We start from the raw sequence: 26,883 nt of genomic DNA on the forward strand, positions 1-26,883 counted from the left end.
TTCACATCTTTCTTTTTCCCTTCCTGTCGGCCCCTTTGCCTTATAGCCACAGAGGTCTAGTTTGAGTTATAAATAGCTGACACAGCCTCGGTTCATGATCGCAGCGCTCATGGTGCAGTGTGTGTGTGTGTGTGTGTGTGTGTGTGTGTGTGTGTGTGTGTGTGTGTGTATGAGCTTCTATTCCCCTACTGATGTTTCCTGACAAACTGCAGAGGGTATGAAATTCAACACGGATGGGAAAAAAAACCCAACTAAAAAGGCTGATTCTGTGCCAAACATACAACCGGCGCTGTGCTCCAGGGTTATTTCACCACTATAGAGGCAGCACTTGCGCTCTGAATGCATGTTTATTCCCGATAAAGTAGCATGGCAGGGGGCCCCTGCTGGCCCAGACACCCGCACCAGCTGGAGGATAGTAACACAATTACTCTCATCCATTCACCCACCATCCCTTCTCGCACTGGAAAATGTCAAGTTAAGAAATTTCCACCCGGGTCCAGGGTCAGACTGCCCGGCCCGGGGTGCTGGCGGTGTGTTCAGCATCGGGTTGAGTGGGGGCTGGAATAAGCTGAGGCCTTCTGGAGAGCAGCTTTCCACCTGGGAGTCATGCCAGAGGATTAACTCTGCCAGTGGCTTAACCTGTCCACCTCTTCACCTTACACTCCCTCACTCTGAAAAGGTTTTCCCTACATCAGCACTTCTCATCTCAGTCCTTTGCTTAAACATATATTAATTGCTTCTTCTTTTTTTTTTTTAACTTTACATCAAAGTTTGACCTATCCTCTGGCTGATGCCACTCATTAGCTCCTAATCTATTTTAATTTGTGCAAGACAGTTGACCAATATGGGACATGTGCACAAGAAAACGGCTTTGTTTGGCACTGATGTGGCACTTTAAGTTCCAAACACTTTTTTTCAAATATAAATCCCTTCCACACCCAGTCCCCAAAATGTAGACCTTTACTAAGTGCCAATTCTGGGGTCTCTAACCCCCCTGTTGTTAACCAAGACCCCTCATATCAATATTCATTAGAGGGCCTAAAGAGACACCATCTGGTCTTGGGGGAGAGGGCAGAGGGGAAAGAGGGGCTTCAAATGCCTTTGATTCAGCGTACACAACACACCATTCCACTGTGTAAGCAAAGTAACATTAAAAGAGAGGAAAGTAACATACGCTAACTCCGTGCTAATGTGGTTTTCCCCAAACTTCTTTAATTCTAGAGTGAATGGAGAAAATATACAAATATTCACATATAATATAATACCATTGTAAATCAATGACTTTTTAAAGGGATACTTGGAAGCTGCTTTACAGCCTCCTCCATATAACACTAAAGATGATATTATAAATCAACTGAGCCGGACTGCTGGACTTGTTAGCAGGTCAAAGTGCCTGTTGGAAGACAATCAGAGTTCAGACAGGCAACAAAACAGGCTTGTTGAAATGTCAAAGGCCAAAAGACATAGGACTCATTTGTGAGTTCAAAATAACGATAATGATCTGACGTGCCATTCTCTGCTTTTGATTTATATCTGACGTTGTGGATTTCAGCCAATATACCTGAAATAAATTGTGTTAATGCATTTAAAATCTATGTGGCATTTAGAGCATTCTCTGGTTCCAGCTTCTCTATTCTACGATGATAACACATGAATACAATAAAATAAGAAACCCCTTTAAAACCAGATGAATAATATTCATTTGATGAAAGCAGCTCTTCAAAACGGAGTGGAAAGAAAAAAAGCACTTGACATACCTGAATCATACATTTCTTAAATGTCTAAATCTTGAATAGCCAGAAAAACACTGACCTGAGTAAAAAACTATTGCAGACACAAACCTCACACACACACACACACACACACACACACACACACACACACACACACACACACACACACACACACACACACACACACACACACACACACACACACACACACACACACACACACACACACACACACACATAACATGTTGCTCCACTAGAGAGTGCTGTCTCAACTCTGACTCTGTCTGGGCTGCATGTATGAGACAACAGATGAGAACACTAATGTGGACACACAGGGCCGGACGAATAAGCAGCTAAATGTAAAATATGACTCCCAGTGGAGTGACCAAGCCCAAGCTCTGGCGCTTACGCACACACACACACTTATTGGAAAATGCAATATCATGACTACACGGTGAGTATTCACTCATCTCATGTCCTCAGCTCAACCTCTCATTTGCTGCTTAGTGGAGGAAGGATGTAAACAGAGAAGCAGAGCTGTTCTGCCTTTGTCATAACCTCCACATCAGTATGAGGTGAGCATTCGGGCCACCGGACCATTAGAAGTAGCAGGGTTTCCACTTCATGCCCGACTGGGCTTGAAAACAGCCACTGTCTGTGCGTATTAATGGGCGTATGTGGTTCAGGGCTGGGTTCGTTAGAGAGAAAACAGGGGGAGCATGGGAAGGCAGGGACAGAGCTGCGTGAAGACAAAACAATATTGATCGTAGTGCTTGCCAAGAAGGAGCAGTTGTTTTTACACCAGATGTGAGGCACATCTGCAGAGCCTGGATGGCTTCACACAATGTCACAGCTGAAATGAGGCAGAGGCTTTGGACTTCCTCATCCTCTGTTAGTTTCTTGATGTTTCTGAGAGATTTACTGTAAAAATGCCAAAAATTATCATCAGAAATTCCATGACATGAGTACGAACACAAAATAAAGTGTGTTGATCCTTCAATGTTTTCCAACTGCACCACCCTGTCTGTGTAACAAATATAAACTTTGATGTTAAAAAAAGGCTAAGTAGTTGCCTAAAGCAGTTGTGCCCTGTAGGTTCTAGTGGACATTATTCCAACAAATGCATTTATTGGGGACTATTTTCAAAGGTGGATTAATACACATTTGCTCTAGTGGGTATTTACAGCAGCAGGACGGTGCATGTGGGATTGTTAAAGATCACAGTACACATGTTCAAGGTAAATATCTCACCCAGTGTGGCTCACTGTTTTAAATAGTTTCTGGACGTCGGAGGAACTGTTGCCTACGGAGCCAGTACTCGTTAGGAACAATCCATTCTTTGTCTTCATCTTTTCATTGGAAAAAAAATATAGAATATCACCAGTCTTGAGATTTGTTTTCACTCTACAGCATTTGTAGGGATACCGTCAGATATACAGTGGTGGCCTACAGGGGTGTCTTTGTCTGCTGAACACAATGATTGGCTGCAATGCCTTTCTCTCCGAATTGCTCTTTCCATTCCTTCAGATAGAGGTAATGAAACTGCCAGAGTACAGCGAGACAGGGTTAAAATGTGACCAGCAATAAACCTCGCCCCGACACACACACACACACACACACACACACACACACACACACACACACACGCGCACACAGGTGTCATTATTCCGCTCGTTGCTGCTCCCCTGATTTGTATTCTATGGTTGCTGCGGTGGACTTGAGTTATGAGCTCCCCTTCATTGAGTGGTGTAGCATTAACCAGGGGGGGAGAGGGAGGCAGGCTAACCTCCATCCTCCTTGCACATATCTAGTGGAATATCTCATGTTTCATGTATGTTGTTATGATAATATCTGGCACAGGTCTGCTCAGACGTGAGATTAGACTCATTCGTTACTGTATCTATATGACGCGAGCAAATAGTCGTACAGGGAGCATCAAAACCGAACATACAAGATGTAAAACTTGCACAAGAGCAGCCTGGGTGTGATGGGAAGATGACAGCAGGAATGGTGGAGACAGAAGGGCTGAGACGTGAGGAAGGAGACAGAAGGGTGGGGGAAATAGGAGAAGAAGGGAAAGGTACAGCGGAGAGGAAGTACATAAATCACTGAGTACAGTAACTGTCATTACCTAAGAACCACCGCATTTATGATTTCCCCTGGCAGGGGGTGGGGGGATAAAGAGGGAACAAGACAGCAAGAGTGTGGGTGGAATAGAAATGGTGAGGAGGACAAAGAGGGCAAAGGAAAAAAGAGTCATTTTAGGATTGTGAGCAAAACTGTATCATAAACCCCAGATTAACATGTAGGCATGTATTTTGTGTTTATTTATTTATTTTTGGTGGCTGTCAAGATTGAACCAACTACTGCTCCGCTACGAATGAATGTGAGTATGAAAGTGAAACAAGACTTATTATCCTAATGGAGGTTTAGTAGTTGAATTGACAACAGCACTGCATTTAGGATAAACTTAACTAAATCAAAAGGCATGGTTCCTTGATGTTTTGTATTGTACTGTATGTCTTCCTAACCTAACCCTTCCTCAGCACAGATCAACTCTGTGTTTGCTTCAGTTCTTAATCCTGACCAGAAGCAGGCTGTACACATGAGACTGACTCCACTTCAAGACCCTCGGCGAGGAAGCACAAACACGGAGCTAAACTAAATCGCTGGAGCACCTGTTGTGCTTAAAAATAGTAATAGTCTCTCTTTTTGTATTTATCCATCTCTTGCTCCCTGCTGTTCTTTACCTGATAAGGAGATTGGGGGTATTTTTCCTCATGGAGGGAAAACTGTTTTTGCTTCTTGTCGTTCCGACTTAAAAGCTTTTTTTTGAGCCAAACTGAGAGCTCTGCAAACACTGATACACCCGCTCACAGCGGGGACATGGTTGATCCGCCGTTCACAACATTCAGACAGTCTTAACACAAGATAATAAATCTATTTGTTGCCAGTTGGTGTGGGAGTGAGCCTATGAGTCCTGGGGGCGACCCTGGAAAATTAGAGGGTATGGAGAGACACAACGGCCTCCAGACAAAACCACCCTGAGAGAAGACAGAGTGCAGAACACACCGGAAAAGAAATCGTATTATGTCTTATTTGGTATGTGCTTCCAATGATGAGTCACAGAGACAGATGCCACTGACTTGATGTAAACTTGATGTGAAACCAACTGTAAAGAAACAAAAACATTGGAAAACTCCACCCCTAATTTTACTTGCATCAGTAGTCAGAAAAGTAACACCACCCAGGCAACAGCTGGGAAGAGAAAAAAGACACAGGTGCTGCAGGTTATTTGAGGGCATGCCTCCCTAATGGTGAATAGACTTATTGAGTATGATTGATGAGTTAATGAGAGACCTACAGCTTCCCCACAGACTCATCTCCGATCAGGACAGGACAGAACAGGCCCGGTGCCCTCAAGTCGGACTCTAAAAGCCCTCTTTAGAAAAGTTTGAGGACCCGATCGTCCGGTTTGATCTGAAGCAAACTTCAAAAACACATTCGTAGCAAAACAAAATTTACAACAAATTTATATTTAAATCTCTTGTCATGTAAAGGTTTTTATAATAGTGAATATAATAAGACTAATATTAGTTAAAGGAATAGTTTGAAATTTGGGGGAATTTGGGGGCTTTTTTCCCTTTCTGGCCTAAAGTTAGATGAAAAGATTGAAGCTAATGCTAGTAGCTTAATTAGCTTAGTTTAGCACAAAGACTGGAAACAGGGAAAGAGCTAGCCTGGCTTTTGTAAACTTTGGACAGGAAAGGCGCAAAGGGCACAAATATCACTCATTAACACCTTATATCTTGTTTGTTTAAACAAGATATAAGGTGACAACTTGTAGTGGTTACGTCCTCCCCCTGCTTCCATTCTTTATGCTAAGCTAAACCAAGTTAAGCTAACAGCCTGTTGCCTCGTACTTGGCGTAGAGATATGAAAGTGGTAGCAATCTTCTCATCCAATTTTTTAGTTAAGTCAGGATTTATACTTTAAAAACAATTTAATGACCTCTCTGGCAGGCCATTGTTAGAAATTAGGCATAACAAAGATTTTAAGACCATTGCTGACTCAGCAGTTTTTTGGGCTGTTCAAAAAAATCTCTGCAAACTAAACCTTAAGCTGTACCTCCCACACAACTTTTTTTTTGATGAATTCATCCCGGTTATTCTTGGTCCTCATTAAAATAACTTCCTTGTACCCGTTGTTGATTGTTTCATGGATTTATTTACCTGTCCTGTTATCAAGAAAATCTTTTTTCTAGGACTTGGACATGCCAAACCAAAATATAGTGTATCTCCCCACTGTCACAGACCCATGAGACCATAAAACTTCCTGACTGAGATAAAGATGTCTATTTTACAGGAAAAGATGTTTCACGTGAGCAGCTGTTCAAACTCCCCCCTCCTTGACCTTTTCCCTATATCCAAACTCCAAATGTCACAGTATGGTTTTCATTCATTAGTAAGTCAGAATATATGTCTGCATTTCACTTTTCCTTATAACCAAAGTGTCAGTTACATCATGTCATGTCCTCATCCTCCTCTGGAACTTATAGAGATTGTAAAGATTTCCAGATATGGACGTTTCTGTGGGACAATCATCCCTTGTTCTTTTCTGTACTCTCTGTACTATCTGTCTGTTATAATGGGTTAATCGCATGTGATTCAGATACAAATCGCTGAAACAAAGGGAACTGATATAGAAGCTGTTAAACAATGGAAAATATAAAACTATACATTCAGGAAGAAGTGCTCCCTCTGTCACCATGGACATGTTGATGCCTTTCATCAATATCATGTGTGCTGATGAGGAGTGAGGAGCAGAGTTTAGATCAGGGCTGCCCAATCCTGCTCCTGGAGGGCCACTGTCCTGCATGTTTTAGGTTTCTCCCTGCTCTAACACACTTGAGTCTAAAGATTTTCAAACCTGTGACAAGCTTCAGCTGCTTGATAACGAGCACATCATTAGATTCAAGTGTGTTAGAGCAGAGAGAAACCTAAAACATGCAGGACAGTGGCCCTCCAGGAGCAGGGTTGGGCAGCCCTGGTTTAGATAAATAAACATCTGCTGACGTCCTAAGTGCTGAGCTGTGAGATACAAGTGACTTTAAGTTCATTTGAGTGTCTGTCACTCGAATCACATGGAACACATTGAGCATGAACAGATGCACCCTGTTATCAATGCACCACAAATCTAAATGCACAGGAAGTAAAAGTACTAGTTTGTTCATCAGCAATATAAGTGCTACAATGCTTGTATGTGAGCAAGAGATATGCAGACATTGAGGGTTGTGTGCGTGTGTGTGTGTGTGTGTGTGTGTATGTGTGTGTGTATGTGTGTTTGCCAACAACACCTCATTCTGCCAATTGTGAGCGTTCATTAAAAGCATTTAATACACTCCTCCTCGTCGCTCTTCCCCGGTGAAATCCGTCTCTCACGGCCAATGAACTAAGCTTCCCTTTCGTAAACAAGTCACAACCATTTTGACTGATTCTGAAAACGCTCGTAAATCTGCGTGAAAAGACGACAGCGTGTTTGAGTAAATCTGCTGCCAAATGTTAAAGTACAAACAGTGGCCGCGGCTGGCGCTGGCTCCACACCATCTGCTTGGCACAGATTCTCAGCTCCCCAGTGGAGCTGATATGAGTCCAAGGTCTCCTGACACCGGTAAGATGAAATTGCTTTAGTTGATGAGGTTAATTATAGCTGGTATTACACTGATTGACATATGTTTTATGAAATAAAACCATATACCTACGTGTAGTTCAAAACTCCACTGTGTACCTTTAGGTCAAATACAAAATTTTGTCACTGTTTTGTTGTTACCCAATTTTTCGTTACAGTTATATAATTTGTACAAATATAGTACTATAGTGATATAGAACAACATGTTTTGCAGTGATTTTCAAAGTTAATTACCATCCTTTCAAATGTCTGATGAGATACACATTCCCAGGGTGTTTTGAGAGGTGGATTATGCTCAAATTCATCAGTGTCAGTCTGTAAAGGCTCCACTGAACTATGCTGCACTCTGCCTAAAGGAGCTTCTAATGCACCTCAAGGATTTCTTAGTGCCCCATAATGGTCTTAAATGCGGATTCAAAGGCTTTTTCATGCTGATAAAAGTTATATTTTCTTCAGTCAATGCAAAAACATTGGTTTCAGTCTTGGTTTTGCGAACACAAAAGAATGCAGTGTAGAAAACCAGATTTATTCTTATCAGTGTCAGAAGAAAACTCTAAATGAGCACTTTGAGACGTCCGGTAATAGCCATTTTGATTGGTGGATAACTTCATTTCAGCGAGGTTTAATCTTAGCTTTGATGTCACTTTCGTCTCCATCAGGAGGCTTAGGGAAGACTGTCACAAGTTTCAAATTATAGATTGGACAAAGTGATGTTGGAAAATGAAGCCGAACGTGAGCGTAGAAGATGATTTTCTTTTCGTTTCAAATTGATAATCATCAAATCAAAGCAGTGATGCTGACCTTTGAATGGCCAGGTCACACACAGGTCTGAGTGCTTTTCAATGGTGTGGTCCGATGCTTTAATTCAATTCCAACACTGAGTCCTTTTATACTAGAGATAGACAGTTCACTTGAGCTGTTTCCACATATGAACCTCGGACAATGTCAGGAGCATCAGGTTCTGAGAGAGTCAAACATAGTACAGTTTCTTTTCTTTTTCTTACTTTCACACATGCAAACTCAACTTGGGATTCACCGTCTCAGACGTACAGAAATACTCTGTTTGGTGTAGTCAAAGGGGGGTGACTGTGTAGAGTGTGCGCCGATGGAGCCGGTTCTTATTTTGGTCACAAACAACAGAGTCTCTTGCTGTTCTTTGTCTCATGATTTAGGTATCGGTCCTTACTGACAGAAGTTCCTGAATTGTGTTACTGACCCTTCTTATTCATGCATGATATACACGTCATCAAGTCGCCCCATACAGCTCCATGGATACACCGGCTGTATTCACACATGAGCTCACTCGCAGATTCCCTTTTGTTTGTACTTGGGAGCTGGCACAGTAAACTCGATGTCTGGTTCCAACTGAATCAGTATTTCGCATTCACACACAGTTAATGTCTAGATAATTTCAGGTTTTCAGTGCATGTGTGAAAGGTAAAGGGCTTGACTGTTAAACAACGAAAACAATGAGATGAAGGACGCTAAACTGCTCTGTAGAACTGAGGAGAAATGCAGTCATTTCATCCATTGTTTATAAAAAAAATGTTGACTAGTGTAGCTTTAATTAAGTAATGGAAAAGGAATGTTTTAAGTGGTGTAAGGTATTACTGCCTTCATGTCGTAAACATATACGTATTTTAATGAGTAACAAGCCTAACAGTGTTTTTAACCATGGTTGATATAACTGGATTTATTTCTAAGGGGCAGCTTAAGTTAAATGTGGGTCAAGTCAATTTAGGGATACTTCACATGCACTTTCTTTTTTGCATGCATGAAACTTGCTAACAGGTGGTGTATCTTTTAGAAAGACTTATCCTTACTTTAAAGGAGATTCTGTCCAACGGCTAAAGCATTCCCTTGCTGCATTCACTGCACTTGCAGACAAACCACAATTGCATGCTGCCCTAAACATCTTTTCATTCAAAGTAAGAAAACAAAAGTTACGACAGCTAAAGGGCATGAGAAGACAGGATAGTGGAAAAAGGTAACAATCCCCCTCCAATCTCCAAAGAACACTTTGGCGATGCTTTGGTGCAACAGGCCAGAACATGATGTTACAGGTGAAAAAATGATGACAACAATTAAAACAGAGCCTTTTCACAGACTTTAAACAGACCTTGCTTGGTCTAAAGAGGGAGAAGACAGAGGTTGGTTTACATTATTCCTCCTATTGTTTTGTCTCCTGTGGTAGGAAATACAGCTTCAAAAAGAGCAGGAAAGAAACTAAAAGGGAATGGAGGTTATATATGTATGCCACCGAGATGCACCTGTGTGTGTAGGTATTGCAGGGAAATGCACAAAGAGAAACATCAACATAACATGAAAGATCAGGGCTGGAAGGCAAGATGGGGCGAGGCGTAGGAGGGATAGATAGCAGAGAAGAAAAGTCATCTTCTCTTTATCCAACTGTTGCCTAAGCCCTCTGCGGGGAGTCCATGGCTTTGACAGTGGCACACAGTAAATGGGATCTTCAAAGGAGGACCAAGAAGAGAGTGTCTTAGCCCAGCTTACAGAAATCAAAAGGCTTAGGCGAGCCTTACCCAGCAGCATAATGGAATATGGAATATCACGTCCCGCACAAGACAGGCATAATGAAAATGGCAGGGAAATTTGCTGCCAGCCTTGTTCTCGAATTATACAGAGGCCTCCTCTCTTCTTCTCTGCTCTTTATACTCTCCAGACTACGTTCTCCCGCCCTAATTCTGTCATGAGTTTTCACTTTACTTCACCTCTCAATCCTTCATCCCTAAAGTCACAATCTGCACAAAGGCGTGCAGTCAGTGTAAATCTTACCGTGCATACAAATATCTCTAATATCTCTAACCTTCTGGAATGCTGGAAGATAAATAACTAGCCAACAATCCAAGGTCAAGAAGATAGCAGCACAAAGGAGAGGAAGCAGAGGGGAGTGCAAAGGAATGAAGGTAAAAGGCAGAGAAGATTTCAACAATATGTCCTAAAATTGCACTTTCAAGTTTACAGTAATGCTAGTTTATTAGATGGATCATTCTGACTCATCTCTCATCTTAGGGTGGTGACACACTCTACCCTGCCATGAAAGCCAGCAGAGGTTCTCCCTGCAGAGTGGACAGTTATGAGAAAGTAATATAAAACATCTGGAGATCCATCAGCTGAATCGCACGAGTTTATGAAACCTCAAAAGGGCCCAATAATGAAAGGATGACAGCACAAAGAGAGTTTCTGTGTGTGTGTGTGTGTGTGTGTGTGTGTGTGCACATGCGTGTGTGTGTCTGGCTCCCTCTGCATCACTGACAACCTGTGGATGCAGTAAAGTGAGCTCATAGTGAGCTAATCTCATCCACTGCAGCCACTGTCCTACCACTCACATCATCAGATGAATAGGCATCTTTGTGACTTTGGAGCTCAACTGGCAACTTCTCAACCACGACCACCATGTGTCTTTTACAGTGAGAACTGGGCGATTCATCAAATTTTATATTCAATTATAGTTTTGGCTGAAAACAATTGTGAGTAAAAGATAGTCGTGTGTCGCTTTCCGTTGATCTTGTGATGATCTTGTTTTGTCTTGTGTTATAAATCCAATACATTTCTTACCATTACAGTGGAGCGCTTTTCCCCATTTTGAGTTATTGGCTGGAATAAGTTGAATATAGTTTACTAAAATGTTGAATATATGTTTAGGAGTCTGTTGAGAAGATTTGGGGGGGTAGAACGTAGGGAAGGGGCCACTGCGTAATGTTTAGCCAACGTTCTGTACAACTGATCCTGAATCAGCGGTCAGAAACAACTTGACCAGTTCTCAAAGCCGAGTCCAACGACCAACACAAGTGCAGACGTCAAAGAAGACAGAGTTTGGACTACTGATATGGATTATATTATGTTTAGTAGTTTTCCAAAGGTTTTAGAGGTGCACTAACATTGAAAGTTGATCTATTTATTTTTTAGATTAATTTTATAATATTTATTGAATATTTGTATTATATAAACAATAGAATGTTTGTTGTTTATATTATAAACTAAATTATTATATGATATATTATTTATTTTATTCATTAGTCTTTCAGTTCAATAAATGCATAACGTTTACAAAGTAGATTGACAGAAAATGAGCTTTTTTTGATAATTACTTTTTGTCAAACATTCTCATTCCAGCTTCTTAATTGTGATGATTTGCTGCATCTCTGGTGATAATGAAACGAATATCTATTGGTTGAGGACTGTTGGTTGGACAAAATGAGCAATTTGAAGATGGCATCTTGAACTTTAGAAAATTGTTCATTTTCCTTATTTTCTGATATTTTACAGCCCAAATGATTAATTGTGACAATAATCAACAAATCAGTTGATAATGACAATAATTGTTGGTTGCAAACCGAATAGTAACTCTTCTTCAGCGCTTCCCTGGGTGTATTTTCACTATGGAACACACTGCTTTACTATCAACCTTGGGATTTGTAAAGGTTTTTCAGGATCGCACCGAGTGACCTCAAAGGAGGTAGAGTTCTAGAGCTCTGACACTATTTTGATGAATCGAGTAATTGTTACAGTCATTATCATGCAGAAATGGTATAAAGTACTGCTTTCATCCTCTGAAATATGGAGATTTTCTTGTTTTCTCTGTTTTATATTATATCAAACTGAATATCTTTGGATCTTATAGACTAAATTATTAATCCAACCGTTAGCTGCAGCCCTATTGAGCTCACACTGGTTTAAGGACAAAAAGTTTAGAACAACACAATCGTTTCAAATATGTGTTTTTAAATCCCAGACTGGGAGACATTAATATTCCCCTGCCAATGGGAAACATGGTTTGGAGAGAGAAATACACCGACGGATGACCTTGACCAAAAATACAGAAAAGGTTGGTCATTCCACGTGTGACATCCAGTCGTTTCCCAGTCTGTTAAGTGTATTCCCCAACACAAACAACCTCTCAGGTGCTGTGAAGGACACAGGCAGGGTGTCCACACACCACATATATTTCAGAAGCACATTGTGTGGATCGAGTTCATCTTGTGCATGTTTCATTAGCCTGCTACACATCAAAGCTGTGTTACTGTGGCACAACAAGACCATGTACTGTGTGGTTGCTGCACTTACTGTGGTTTTAATCCATTCGCTATGGTTTTACTAATATATAAATAAAGTCAACAACTTTAAAGAGTATTTCCATCAATACAGATACACATAAACATATGCAATGGCAATTATTTGCAATAAAATGCAATCTTTCCCTCTTTCTCTTGCTCAATCTGCCTTCACTTGGGGTTATTGTGTAACAAAAGGCAGCTGCAATCCCCTCAGAAAACAGGAATTGAGCCTCATTTCAAGAAGTTGTGTGATTGTGTGCTGGATGGGTGCTCATGTGTAAGGAAATCGACTGGAATGCAGGAATGCATTCATACCCCAAGTTTCTGAATAAACTCCCTATGAATGAGGCGGTGAATACAGGAGAACAGCGGACGACAACCCCACACGCCCACATAGACACCGACCACCCTGACAGAAAATGAAATCAAGATGTGTTTGTATACACCAGCATTCATTATCTAGAATGAGCGTAGTCTTTTTTTGTGCACACACTAACAGCATCTCGGTGTTTTGATAAGAGACTCTCGTTTAACACACATGGTTCAGTAGGGTCCGACGTCACCATGGAAACCAGTGGCATCAGGAACCAATTTTGTGGTGAAATACAAGATGCTCTGAAGGCTATCAAGACAATTATAAATTAACCATTTTTGCAAAATACAGGCGTCGATATGAAACGGTTACATTTGTCTCATCTGAAAGTCTAAATGCAATAGAAATTACACCCACAAGAAAATGGATGTCCGTCAAGAATTGATTAGTCTTTGGTTCCAGCTAATGTTGGTCATATTTCATTCTAGGTAATGACACAAGCAGATAGATGTATTTAGTAATATTCTAATGCACCAACTCCAACTAATGGCCATATAACCATGACAGCTGTCTAATGAATGTGGCAACACATATATGGTAGGTTTGTGGTGGACAAATTGCTCCATCAGCATCTGTCCATCAAAAGTCTTCAGGCCAATGTTCAACACAAATTACTTGAAAAAAATATCAGCTTGTTGTCACATTGGCTTAGCCTTTTGAGTTTGGTACATTATTGTCTGCCTAAAAGTACTTGGATATAAACCACTAGGCTGATTGAAGTCCACATGAAACAGTGTGTATGTGCCTTAGAAATGGTTTCTTATGGGTCTATACTGGTGATACTTGTATACTTGTCTTTGCCAAGGTAATGAATGTGCCAAGGCAGCAGTGAAAATGAAAGAGAAAGACATATTTTCAGCATGTTTAAATGCCTGTTGTTATGGTTTGTTTATCAAAACAAAATAACAGGCTAAACAATTATAAATTCAAGCTGCATGGCTCCAAGCATCCTTTACTAAAGCAGCAATGATTGATTTTTTGGCCCCTTGGAGCTGCACAACAAACACAACTCTGCCATATTAGTAGCTTGTAAGTTGGTCGGTTTATGGCAGATCTAACTCCAATAGTCACTCCACTTTTAGCATTGTTATGGTCTGAACCAGCCCTGAGTTAAATATCTGTCTCTTTAGCCTTAGATGCACCACTTCATTCAACAGCTAGTCCTTAAATTTGCCTGCCATTTGGTGCAGAGAATGCAGCCTACTTTGGGTGTATCAGAGCTTTTTTTGATGAAAACAGCTGCCTGCTGTGACTGGAAGTTAGGTTGATGAGAGCAGAGTGAACCAAAATAGTAAAGTTGCGGGTCAAAAACCAAAACCAAGACTTAAAAGAAGAAAAAGAAACAAGGGTAGCCTAAAAATAGTACTGGCAGTAAACGTGAAACAGAAAGCAACACCTGAGAAACAGAAAATGTCCTCAGCAGCTTTGAAAAGACAAATCTCAGTGACTGAGCATTATCTGACAATCTGTTTCAGCTTGAGTTAAACCTGTTTGTCTGGTGGTTTTTGTTGCTTCAGGGACTTTTAATAGAAACAGCGATCAGCGTGGGACAGAGGGTGAGCTCTGTTTTCCACTGCAGGTATACTGGTCTGGAAACAACTCACAGAATCATAAATAATAGCCACTCTGAAGCACAGAATCACACACACACACACACACACACACACACACACACACACACACACACACACACACACACACACACACACACACACACACACACACACACACACACACACACACGCACACACACACACACACACTGTGGCATTGAAGTACATGGAGGTTTGGGTGGAAACAGCTGTGAAAAAGGCTAATTCAGAGTCAGTCTTAAGTTAAGATCCTCCATTACTACGCAGCAGGATAAACAAATCACCGGAACAAAAAGAGGAAAAAACCACTCTTGCCCACACCACCCTCTTCTGCACATTTGTGCAATAAGCAGTACGCTTTAAAGCTGACTAAGGTAAAGTCAGCATATTGTCACTCTGCATCTAAAAAGCTTACTGTGGGAACTAATCCACATGCACACGACCACACACCCACAGGCATACACGGCCAATTAACTCAGTAATCTAACGTCAAAGTGGTCACTTTCAAAGCAAAAGTGCTACTTTTTCAAGAATGAGATTTTCACTAAACATTTATGAAAAGCGACATCTATACCTCCACTCATCAGTCTGCCCCTCTCACCTGTTTTCAGTTTGTCTCCATGTCCAAACAGCCACAAACCTTTAGTTTTCCCCTGGCTTGGGCTCCGGGAAGGGGATGAGGATGCAGAGAAGTTATTCTCAGTGTGGACCTTCTTCTTCTTATGGACGCTGTTCCCCATTTTGGGGCAGTCCCGAAGCCCCTAAAGTGGGTCTTTCATCTTGTCGTCCTGTGACATTACATCTGTAGTCCCGCTCTTTAGACCTTCCAACAGTCCCTCACTCTCCACCGTGAAAACACACCCTGAGTCAAAGTCAATAACACGCTTCTGAATCCCTTTGGTCAAACAATTACAGCTGATTGAGTCCCACACGGTGTGGTGATTGTGTGCTAAAGACCCACTGACACCATTCCTATAAAACAAAAAGCTATAACACGCAGATCCATCCAACGTGCAAAAACACAAGACAAACACTCAAATCACTCCTTTCCCTGACGCACTTCCAGTTCCGTACATCCAGCTGCTGAAGCAATGGCAGCATAACATACTGACAAGCTCACTACCACTAAGTGTGTGTATATGCATGTGTGTGATTGTGTGTGGAAGTGCCCCTCCCACTCTCTGCCTCTGTGATCGCTGAGCTCCCAAGCTGAGCATTCACACAGCTGAGCATCGGAGAGGGGTGAAAACACACACACACACACACACACACACACACACACACACACACACACTGATCTCCATAATATAGCTCATCAAATGACCCTCACATATTTCTCCTTAATGGTTAATGCTACTCTTCAGTTGTGTATCTCCCTTAAGTTGCTTTTTAGTGAGCAGTTATCTTTATTTTATACCATTATAAGCACAGTTGACAGATCCTGTCAACACATTGGGTGATGGAGAAAATACAGATTACTCTATGATACACACACACACACACACACACACACACACACACACACACACACACACACACACACACACACACACACACACACACACACACACACACACACACACACACACACACACACAGAAATCTATTGATGACAGACCAGTATATCAGTGGTGTTCATGTAGTAAAGTAGCAAAGATAGGAAATAAAGGCAAGAAGAGTGGGAACTAAAAACAGTAGAAAAATGCTCAATAATTCACATAAGCTTCACAGTGGTAGCTCTCCTATCTGGCACCTTTTGAAATTCACACACACACACACACACACACACACACACACACACACACACACACACACACACACACACACACACACACACACACACACACACACACACACACACACACACACACACACACACACACACACACACACACACACACACACACACACACAGATAAAAACTAGTAAAAGCAGGATATATGCCAGTCAACCGGTCGGACAGATCAAAGCCTCTTTTGAGTTTAGAATATTCCTGCTATGCTTAGAGGGAATGCAGATGCTGATCCAGATGGGTGAGTTACAGAAGCACCGATGATGGGGCATTCCAGAGAAGCAACGTCTCTCAATTTAACAGCGCACTAACACAGTAATGTGAGACGACACTCAGCAAACACGAGGAAGAAAATATAGCGGTGCCATGTAAGCCGTCGTTTTCCTCGTTGCTTTTTCCCTCTATCCCTAAAGGTGAACACATCTAACACTCCCTGAATACTTGATGACTTGGCAGGGTGCGTCCCAAAATGATGATGTCATGACCTTTGCCGTCGCTTAATGCTTACGCTCCCAGATCTTAAGGATCAATAGCAGTCATCCAGAGCAAGGTCGGAGAAAGACATATGGGAAAAGGGAAATGACATGAACACCATCAGCATGTAGCTTGTTGCTAATATCAAGTGAAACGGAGATTCACTGAAGGAACAAAATGGAGGAAGAGGGAGGAAGTGTGATGATGAAGAGCAAGAAAGTGAAACCACACACGCCTCATCGTGGTCACCCTGCTCACGTTTCTTCCCATCCCTCCATCCCCCATCCCTCTGGTGTGTAGAGAACTGCTGGAAGATAAAAAGCCTCCAATAAAAAGCAGATTTACTGACTGGGGGAGTCATGAGGAAGGGGAGATGTGCTGGACTACTGAGCACTGAGCTGTTTTCCTAGAACAGGAATCGATTTGGTATCTGAAGAGCCAGCGGAGTTGCTGGGAATTTCCAAATATGAATAAGAATAAACAAATGTATCTAGATAAATATAAATGAAAGATGTGAGAGTATGATATCACTCCTGCTGCACATTGCAGTGTAAAAGGATCTCCAATAAAACGCTTGCAGAGAGATGCTGTCTCTCAATGCAGCCCCATAAGAACCACACCCAGTACATTTGTGCTGGTAGAGTACTCTGAGCTCTCTATCTCAACTGTCATAGAGCTATGAGAGTGCACTTAGATAGTGTGTGTGTGTATGTGTGTGTGTGTTTGTGTGTGTGTGGTTGGATGCTCTATACCCTGCCTTCACCTACGAGCTGCAATTCAACGTGCCAAACATGCCCTAGATACATTTAAATATGAGTGTGATCAAAGTGTGTGTCATTGTCAAAAGAGATTTTAGAATTTGACAGCTGCAGGGAACTCAAAGGAGAGCACAGCGAGTCAGGCTATGTGTCCGTGTGTACGTGTTTGCATGTACGCATGCGTACATTAAAGGACGTTTGTGTAGAGGAATCCCGTTGTCAAGGAGTAGTCGTCAGGGAAAGTGGTTGTCAGGGTGACCATCACCAGGGCCTCTACCTTTCTAAATGTTTCTGTGTGTACTTTTATTGTTGAACATGTACCCGAGACCAGGGAGGTCAGAGGCCTAAATTAGGACATTTGTTTGAAAAAGTAATGTCATGTCATATAATCTCCATTGCAAATTCTTTACATTTTAATTTCCAAAGCCAGTGAATCTGCCAACATCAGCCCAGCACTCCCATCTTGTGGCAAGGTAGAGCTATCACAATAAGGCCCTGGGGGAATACAGTGACACTAATGCAAAGCAGTCAAAACCATTTAATTACCTCCAGTTGCAGAGATGCAGATCTGCAAGAGCAACAGCGTCAGATATGCCCCCATGTTTCAGTCTAACCTGTGCCACCTACTGGCAGGAAAAGCAGAGGCAGATGTAGAGATGCTAATGTGCGCCATCTACAGGCAAGGAAAACGAGTCGTACAAATGCAGTTCTTTCTTTGTTGTAGCTGCTGTTTGTGTGTATGTTTGTGTTGGAGAAACTAACTTGCAAAATGTAAAGACTAAATAGTTCTGTTAACCGTAGAATATTATCCGCTGAATACTGGGCAAAGTACAAAGTTCAGACAGCTCTATATGTCACTCTGATTCTTCTGTCCTTTTGGTTAATCAAGAGAGTGAGGGAGGTAGGGGATCCTATTCAAATATAATTTGGTAAAAAGTGAGATTTCCAAGTCTTTTTTTTTTATTTAAAGCCAGTCAAGCTGCTATAGAATTACTGTGAAAGTATCAAAACGCCCAATCCACAGAGAAATGCTCTCAGCCTGTATTCAGCAACTGTGACTTTAAACAGCCGTCAGGACTTCTGTACAGTTGTGAAGCCGCAGCTATACTAGGTAAAAAGTGCTGCCACAGTGCCATTACAATCATTTCCCAGCTGCAATGACAGGACAGATAGCACAGAGGCAGAAAACCTGGAAACACTGACCAATCCGAGGTTTTTTTTCGGGTTGTGGACAGTATGAGAAAAAGAATGTGTTTTTTGAACATTAACATAAAAACAAGTAGAAAGCTAAAACACAAGTGTGCACCTGAAAATGAACATGATATGTCCCCTTTAAGAAATTGAGATTTTTTCTCAAGACAATTTGCAGATATACTTGATTAGACGAGCTGTCTAATTGTTGGATGGTTGAACAGCCTCAGAACCCCCACCCCTCCATTTTTGATAACAGGTGATTCTGTAGGCAAATTGCCTGTAGGTGGAGCAAATGTTACAATAGCAACAGTTATGACTTTCTTTGTCTGTATAGATGACATCTGCAGGTCTAAATGGCTGTTGCTGTTACTTTCCTATTGGTGGCATGGTATAGTATGTGTAGAACTTGACTAAAATTACTGCGTTTGAGACGCAAGAGGCCAGTGTTCGAGGATGTTTTACTCAAGCCATCAGAACATATATGGTCCCAAATGTCACTCTACTCAAGAATTGGCTGACTGAATTCCTTAGTTGCTTTGTCATCATCCGGGCTATTCTTGCTCTTCACACAGAAACAAGTCAGAAAGAGAGAATGCACAGCTGGATCAGGTAAACAGTGTTCAATGGGTGTATCTATTACAACAACTTACGTAACAAGTGCCACACACACATGTGCACATACGCACACGCACACACACAGAGTCTTAAGGGTAAATCAGTTGTATATTCCAGTGTATACACACTCCCACTCCCTCAGTCCCACTCTGATGTCTTCCAGCTGCTCCCCTGCCACATCAAACACACTCCATGTTCTATAAAACAACCCATTATCTCTTATTCCATAAACAATACCTTTGAAGAAGAGCTTTGTATGGTGATCACAAGTAATTTTAGTAACCTCTTCATGTCCATGTGAATGGATCTATGCGTTATTTGCATGGGCATCTCAAGGAGTAGCCATAAAAGCAATGCTACTTAAATTTAATAGAGCACTAACACAGTAATGTGAGACAATACTCAGCAAACTGCTAGCTGTTTACTGTGAGTCGTCATCGTCCTCATTTATTATATGCTGTTTCTCTCTGCCTCCTCCCATTTCCCTCCATCCATAAAAGTAAACACATCTAACAGTGTTGAAGAGTCCTTGAATATCTCGGTGACTTGGCAGGGTACGTCCCACAATGATGATGTCAGATGATGATGAGTAGCCCATGTGTGCATGATTCTCTAAAGAAATATGGTAAAAAATATCTATATAAAAAAGCGTTTTGCTCAGACAGTATAAAAGAAGTGAACATAGTGTCCGGGTCTGAAAGGTGAAGACAATGTGGAAGTGCCTTAAACTTGCATTCTTTCGAATTTTCAGCAGAGTTTGCAAAAAGAAGTCCAGTGTATAGAAGTCAATGAGAAAATGACTATACTTCTCACTTGATTTAGAGTAAAATTGGCAATTAAGCAGGTTTAGGGGGTGGCTACCATGTGATTGCTTGTCCTTGTATACTAGTAACTAAGAGAAACTTTGCCCTTTACCAAGCTCTGCCCTCTGGTCCAAATATGGTCACTTCTGACTCCAAAATACCAAGATGGCGACAGCCAAAATGCTAACTCAAGGCTTTAAAACTGTAGTCTAGCTAGCTACGTCCACTTCTTTTATCCCCTATTATTTCGCTCTGTGTTTGTGTGTGTCTGTGTTGTATCGGGTAAATTTCAATGTTAACACGAATATACAGTGGGGGATTGTGACCTGAATTCATGTCACGCTGTCCTATTCTTCCCATGTTATTTCCATCAGCTCTTCATTCTTCCACTCACAACACATGTCCACATGCTACTCTACTGTATATCCTCACATTTAATGCATCCTGAAAGACAATTAATGTTTCACTCCGACAAGGACCCTATTGTTGCCACACAATATTGATCCCTCACAATGCAGTTGCCTGGGAGACGTTTACCTCACCCGCATGGTTTTAAGTCTACAGTGATGGATGAGGGTTGGAGGTATCTGCTTACCCAGGTAAAATTACCTTGCTCACCAAAGTGTGTGTTGGTGTGTGTGTGTGGTGTTGCGAGCGGTGAATGATGTCCAAGGGGAACATTGTGTGGCTGCATTAAACTTTCACACTCCTCCCTCTCTGCCACATGCCTTTCTTTGCCCTCCACTCGCTGCCTTCATCCTGTCAAACTGTATTAAAGCAGCCCTGAGTTGTTGCCTGTAATATAGCTCAGGCTATATAGAATGTTCTCTACGTAATGAGATGTTTGCTCTTCAATTACTCTGCTAGGTCTGTAATCTGCATTATAGTTTGTGAATCTACACACCCTGACTTTGTTTGTGATGTGGCAGCCACACACACGCCCACATACAGACCCATGTACAGGATTCATTACGTACAGATTCACAAGGCCTGGATTTGTGACACAGTAATACGTATTCTCACATGTACTACACACACATGTAGGAAACAATGACTACACACTGGGACAAACACGTGGAATCCCAGGGATTGTGCAAAATGACCTCACTGTTCAAACAGCCAGCAGCCGAAGATGAGCTGTGCTGGACAAAGCAGGTAGTCGCGGGGGCTCTACAGTATATGCCCTTGTGTGTGTGTGTGTGTGTGTGTGGAGGTGATGTAATGAGTGCTGCCGCTGGGTTGGCGCCGCCCTAAGCCCAGCAATATGCTGCTGACACACAAACACAGAGATACCCTGTGATACAGGGTAGCACTTGGTCACACATCATCACTCAGCACTGTAGCTGTCCACACACAACTTTAAACACCCACTGATTAAACAATAATAAGCAGTGAAGAAGACCAACACACCCCAAGCACTGCTGAACAGATGGTATTAAGCAATCTGAGAAGCAAATCTAAAACAGTAATATGCTGTAATAAATGGGCAAAGAGACTAAAATATTTGAGAGAAAGAGAATTGGCGTGTGTGTGTGTGTGTGTGTGTGTGTGTGTGTGTGTGTGTGCTGAGAAGTTGCTCTAATTAAAAAAGTATTGAGAGAGTGTTCCCTATGAGTCCTCTCAAGGCTGAATGGGGCTTTGTGATTTGTTGTAATCTCTCCTCTCCATCGCATAACTCTAGGTCCAATCTGGCAACCAGGCTACCATGCACGTACACATGCACGCTGACAGACCTTCACACACACACACACACACACACACACACACACACACACACACACACACACACACACACACACACACACACACACACACACACACACACACACACACACACACACACACACACACACACACACACACACACCACTTTGATACACAGCTCTCAGGAATTCTGCACATCAAAGAGTGTTTTTTTTAAAGGAGAGGGATCTCTGTAAAATATAGCTGGCCGTCAGCGCTGGACTGCAGATCGCGGATGAGCAGATCTGAGGCAGTAATGCAGGGATGACACAGCCAATGTAAACCCACCAACAAAGACATACTATAGTAAGAGCTACATGTCATTGCAACAGACACAAGAAGGCACAGTTGCTCACTAGAGGAGTTTGTCTTTTAGGGGGAGAATTCAGTGCGTTCTGTTGTCATTTCAACCATCATGTGAAATGTCTGTAGACACTACAACAAATATGCGTCTTAAGTTCAGATATCATTAACCTAGACTATGGGAAAATATGATTGCTGTCTCTGTAATGGTTTCCTTGTTATGCTTTCAATATCCCCCCTATGATTCAATTGTGAATCTTCATCGTTTCATCCCTATGCAATGATGTCTTGTTGAATTTTGTGATAACGATATTACAAGCGATAAATAAAATATATTAAAGTGTACTCACTTATGCCTTTCTGCTGCTTTCAGTATACTGATAAAAAACAACAATTAAAATTGAAAGAAATTATTTCCTACATTATTTTTTGAACAAACTAAACAGTACGCCAACACAACCGGCACCATACATTTGTTCGTATAACTCAAAAAACTCACTGAGTGTCTTAGCAATTTGTTTATTAGAATTTATAAGTTGATGATACAATTTTTTTTTTAAATTGTGCAGTCCTAACAGCAACTGAAACTACTTGGATAATGTATAAAGTATAAAGATAAGACAGGACAGGTCACTACCTAATAGGGCTGTCCTTAATCAGAGAAGTCTCTCTAAGTCACTCTTAGTTAACTGACAAGGTTTTGTTTACTGATTACTTGATTAAATCGACAAATCTCTAAAACTGAGTTTTTCCACAAAGCAAAAAAAACATGGAAAAGCACCACTTTAAATCTTGTGTTTACCAGAGATGTGTGCATAAGTTTCTTGGAAATAAGTCATTCAGCATGAAAAAATCACCAAGAAATCTTAGTCGTCAAAGACAAATAAACCAGTTATTTACTGGTGGGAACACAGGCCTCCCTCACTCTTTCTGTAGGAGACAAAGACAAGAAAACAATCCAAACCTAACAATTTGTTCACACACTCACACACACACACACACACACACACACACACACACACACACACACACACACACACACACACACACACACACACACACACACACACACACACACACACACACACACACACACACTCACACACACACACACACAGGTGAGACAGAAAGCACCAGCTGTTCATGCTGGTGAAATAAGGAACAGATCTTTCTCACGGCTACAGGTCTTCTGTGAATGTTAACTTTGACAAGATTCATGGCTGCATTTTCAAATATTATAAGAATTAACACATAATTTCCACTTTATACTTAGTGGTTTCACTAATTGTCTTTCCAAAATAAAACTTTAAACCAATAGCAAACACGCCTGCAGTTACATTAGAACCTACCCGTGGTCGAGCACAATCACTCTACAGACAAAAAAGAATATGCAATAAACACAACCTAAAAATGCTGTAAAACAATACGGAAGTAAAGTAAATGTTCAAAAACCTTAGTCACACTATATCTAGGTCACTTCTAAATCTGCAACTCCTGGCTGGCTGTGTGTTCAAGACTATCTGCGATCTGTGTCTTGGACATGCTTGACAGTGATCTGTTTTGGTCTTAAACTTGGAAAATCGTTGAGCCAAAAAGCCAAAAGATATGGTTCCCACACATTGGCCACTTGCTCCGGTGGGGAACTATTAGCCCTACTACAAGTTTATCTTTGGTTTGAAATGGAGTCTGTTACCCATCCAGTATTCATAGTTCTCCATAGGCCTTACAAAACCACAATGTAAGGCATAATAAAGGATCATGGAAGTTATTTTTAGGCAGAACGAGCACAAAAACCACAAAAGACCAAACAAGGACTGAAGGACTGTGAATGTGGATTTCCAAGAGTTGTTGGATAGTTACTACAGTAACAAACACACAAACACACACACACACACACACAAACACACACACACACACACACACACACAGACACACACACACACACACACACACACACACACACACACACACACACACACACACACACACACACACACACACACACAATGACAGAAGAGAAAGGGATGGCTTTGGAGGTGGAACAAAAACAGGAAGTTGGGACTGTGGGTAATCTCTGTGCTGCCGACCAAGCAAACGCATCAGTAAACAGACAGGGGGATTAGACCCCTGTGTCAGTCTACGTATGAGTGTGTGTGTTTGTCACTTTGGCCAAGTTATAAATGTACAGACTGATGTCCTGACGATAAGAAAATCCCTGTTACCTTTCCATCTTAATCCAAAAGTCACATTTATCCGAAACATCATGACCATACAATCTGTGATCATGGCAGACAAAACAAGACAGAATTATACAGTACAGTTGCCAAACAAGCAAACCGTGGCTTCAAAACGCTGATCCTCACCTAAACTGAACCTTGACAAGGAATGTCCATCCAGACAGGGACTTCTATGCACCCCTTATAAAAGATCGAAATTTATCATTTTATCAGATTATCCTTTCTTAATCCATGTGAGAGAAACTGTGCTTACAGAGAAACAATAAAATTGGTGATTTTCCTTCTGCACATAATACATTCACTGGTTTGACAGTTACTGGCCACATCTTAAGTTGTTTTTCTATTAAAAGTAAACTAATTGATTGTTGGCCATTCTTGGACAGACTGACATCATCCTGTACAACCTTATACAGTAAAGTTGTTATGGCGAACATATTAGCCAACACACTGTTGACACGGGGCTACATCACCATTCATTAATTGGAGTTGTTTTCTGACCACCTGGAAGTCTCAGCTCCTTTTTGCTCTGTTTACATCCCCACCAACTTATTAGGGTTTTCAGCTGCTAAATGCTCGACTATGTTCACCAGTGGGTTGCTAACTTTGTCTGGCTGCTGTTCAGTGTTGGATAAGTTGCATACATTGGAATTGTCAATGAGCTTTTTTGCTGAAAACAGCTGTCTGCTGAAACTTAATATGAGGTTTATGAAGGTGATGAGGTTAAACCAAAAGTTTCAGGCCATAAAACCAAAGCAATGAGACGAAATACTATAAAACGCTACAGAGAGCTGAGAGAAACTGCAGACGTGTGATAATTTTCTTCGGGTTTGTCATTATGAGCGATAGCTTTCACATTTTACAGTCATTTGAACCATTAATAATGTAAAAATATTGATTAGCGCAGCATTAAGGATATCACAGATTTATTATGTAATTGTATTAGCTCAGATTTAGACTTAAAATATGTGTTTTCATGTATGATAAGACAGACTGAACTTTTCCTTCAGCTCAACTATTAATTAGCCTTTGAGGGTTAAAGAATATTGAAAATGCACAAGCGTCTTGACCCACTCACCTTTTGCAGGGTCATGATTCTGAACTCCCAGTTTGGCATCTGTCACACCTATACCAGTTCGATTCAGCCCATTGCCATGGCTCTTCTTTCTCCGGCTCCCCTTTAACCAGCTGAAAGCCTGTCCCAGGGAGCTACCCGGCTTCTTCTGACCACGCTGAGCTCTCGCCTCCCGCGCTAAGATCTCAGTGATGTCCCTGGGCACCAGATCCCCTGTAGACCTCCTCCTGGACATCATGGAGGTTGGTCCTGGGAGCTAAGGCCTGGTGCCTCCACCCGGATCAAAGTGTCTTCTATCGGGAACAAGTCACAGTATCTGAAACCTCCCTGCTCGCCAGGGTTTTATGAAGCCTTCTGTCCCTCTTTGGCCTCACTCAGTGTCTCTGTTTTCCCTGTGTGTCACCACCTGGGACAACAGTGAGATCAGCAGGATGAGAGAGAGAGAGAGAGAGAGAGAGGGCGAGATGGAAAGACAGAAAAATTGGATAGAAGTTGAACCCAGATGGAGCACAGAATGACATGAGAAAGCAAGAACAAGACAGAAAAAGAAAGCAGATTCATTAGAATAGGGAGATTAACTGGAATAAGTCAAACTCACTTAGGGTTATACAAAAAAGAAGAAGAAAAAAGGTGAAAATAAAATCTACCAGCCTCATTGCTAACTATGTATCAAGAGCCTACCCACACTGCCCTACTAAAGTTTCTCCTCCATTTTTTCATTTATGTGTATGTAGAGGAGAAGCCCCAGGGAGGCGAGCAGGACCTCTGCAGAGTCTTAGTCTATGTATGTGTGTGTGCATGCGTGTGTGACATGTGGTTCCCATCAGCAAAAAAATGGTCTATGGGTGAGTTTGAGAAGAAGTTCAATTCAATAAAACTAACTGTGGAAAAATCCTTCCAAAATGCATATTTTTTTACTTAATAAAAAAAACGTAGATGAACACATGCACTTCAACTGTTTCGTCTGCGTCACATTATCAAACAATTCAAAATATCTGCTGTAAAATGGTCGAATAGGATATAACTGCATACAACTTACTCAGCGAGCGTGCAGTCCTCTCCTCCACTCCCCTCTTTTCTCTCGGTCTGAGAACTGCTTAACGGAGCATGTGTGTGTGTGTGTGTGTTAAGCAGAGTGAATGAAGCTCCATGCTCTCTGAGTCCCTCCCTCTGTATGAGAGCCAGCCTCTCCTCCCACCTCTCACAGTGTTGTTAGGAGTTAGCAACACCATTCCAGCGCTAATTGCTTCACCTCACGTTCCAAACAGCTTAAATTTAGCATTAAGTATTGAGTCCTTCACTTCAGCTGCATGGGTCGTCGTCATACTTTCTTGTCCTGCAGTTGGCTTTTCCTTTTTTCTTTTCTCCTTGCCTCCTTTCCGGGGATCAGGTGCAGTCATCCCTGTATCCCTCAGGAGGGGAACCCCT

At 41.7% G+C, this 26,883-nt stretch overlaps 1 protein-coding gene across 2 annotated transcripts in view; it reads right to left on the reverse strand.

The window, feature by feature from the left end:
• nhsl3 (NHS like 3) overlaps positions 1 to 26,528 on the reverse strand; it is a 37,786-nt gene extending 11,258 nt beyond the window's left edge. The window contains exons 1-2 of one of the 2 annotated variants that reach the window (XM_083926308.1): positions 26,495 to 26,528; positions 25,459 to 25,861 (exon numbers count right to left, since the gene is read on the reverse strand). In XM_083926308.1, coding sequence (XP_083782434.1) covers positions 25,459 to 25,693 — 235 coding nt within the window. In that variant the 5' untranslated portion in view covers positions 25,694 to 25,861; positions 26,495 to 26,528. Of the gene's footprint in view, positions 1 to 15,065; positions 15,515 to 25,458; positions 25,862 to 26,494 lie in introns of those variants that run through there. The other variant, XM_083926309.1, reaches the window with a different exon arrangement.
• Positions 26,529 to 26,883: the final 355 nt, after the last annotated feature.

This window comes from Echiichthys vipera (genome assembly GCF_963691815.1).
Source record: "Echiichthys vipera genome assembly, chromosome: 13".
NCBI classification, from domain to species: Eukaryota; Metazoa; Chordata; class Actinopteri; order Perciformes; family Trachinidae; genus Echiichthys; species Echiichthys vipera.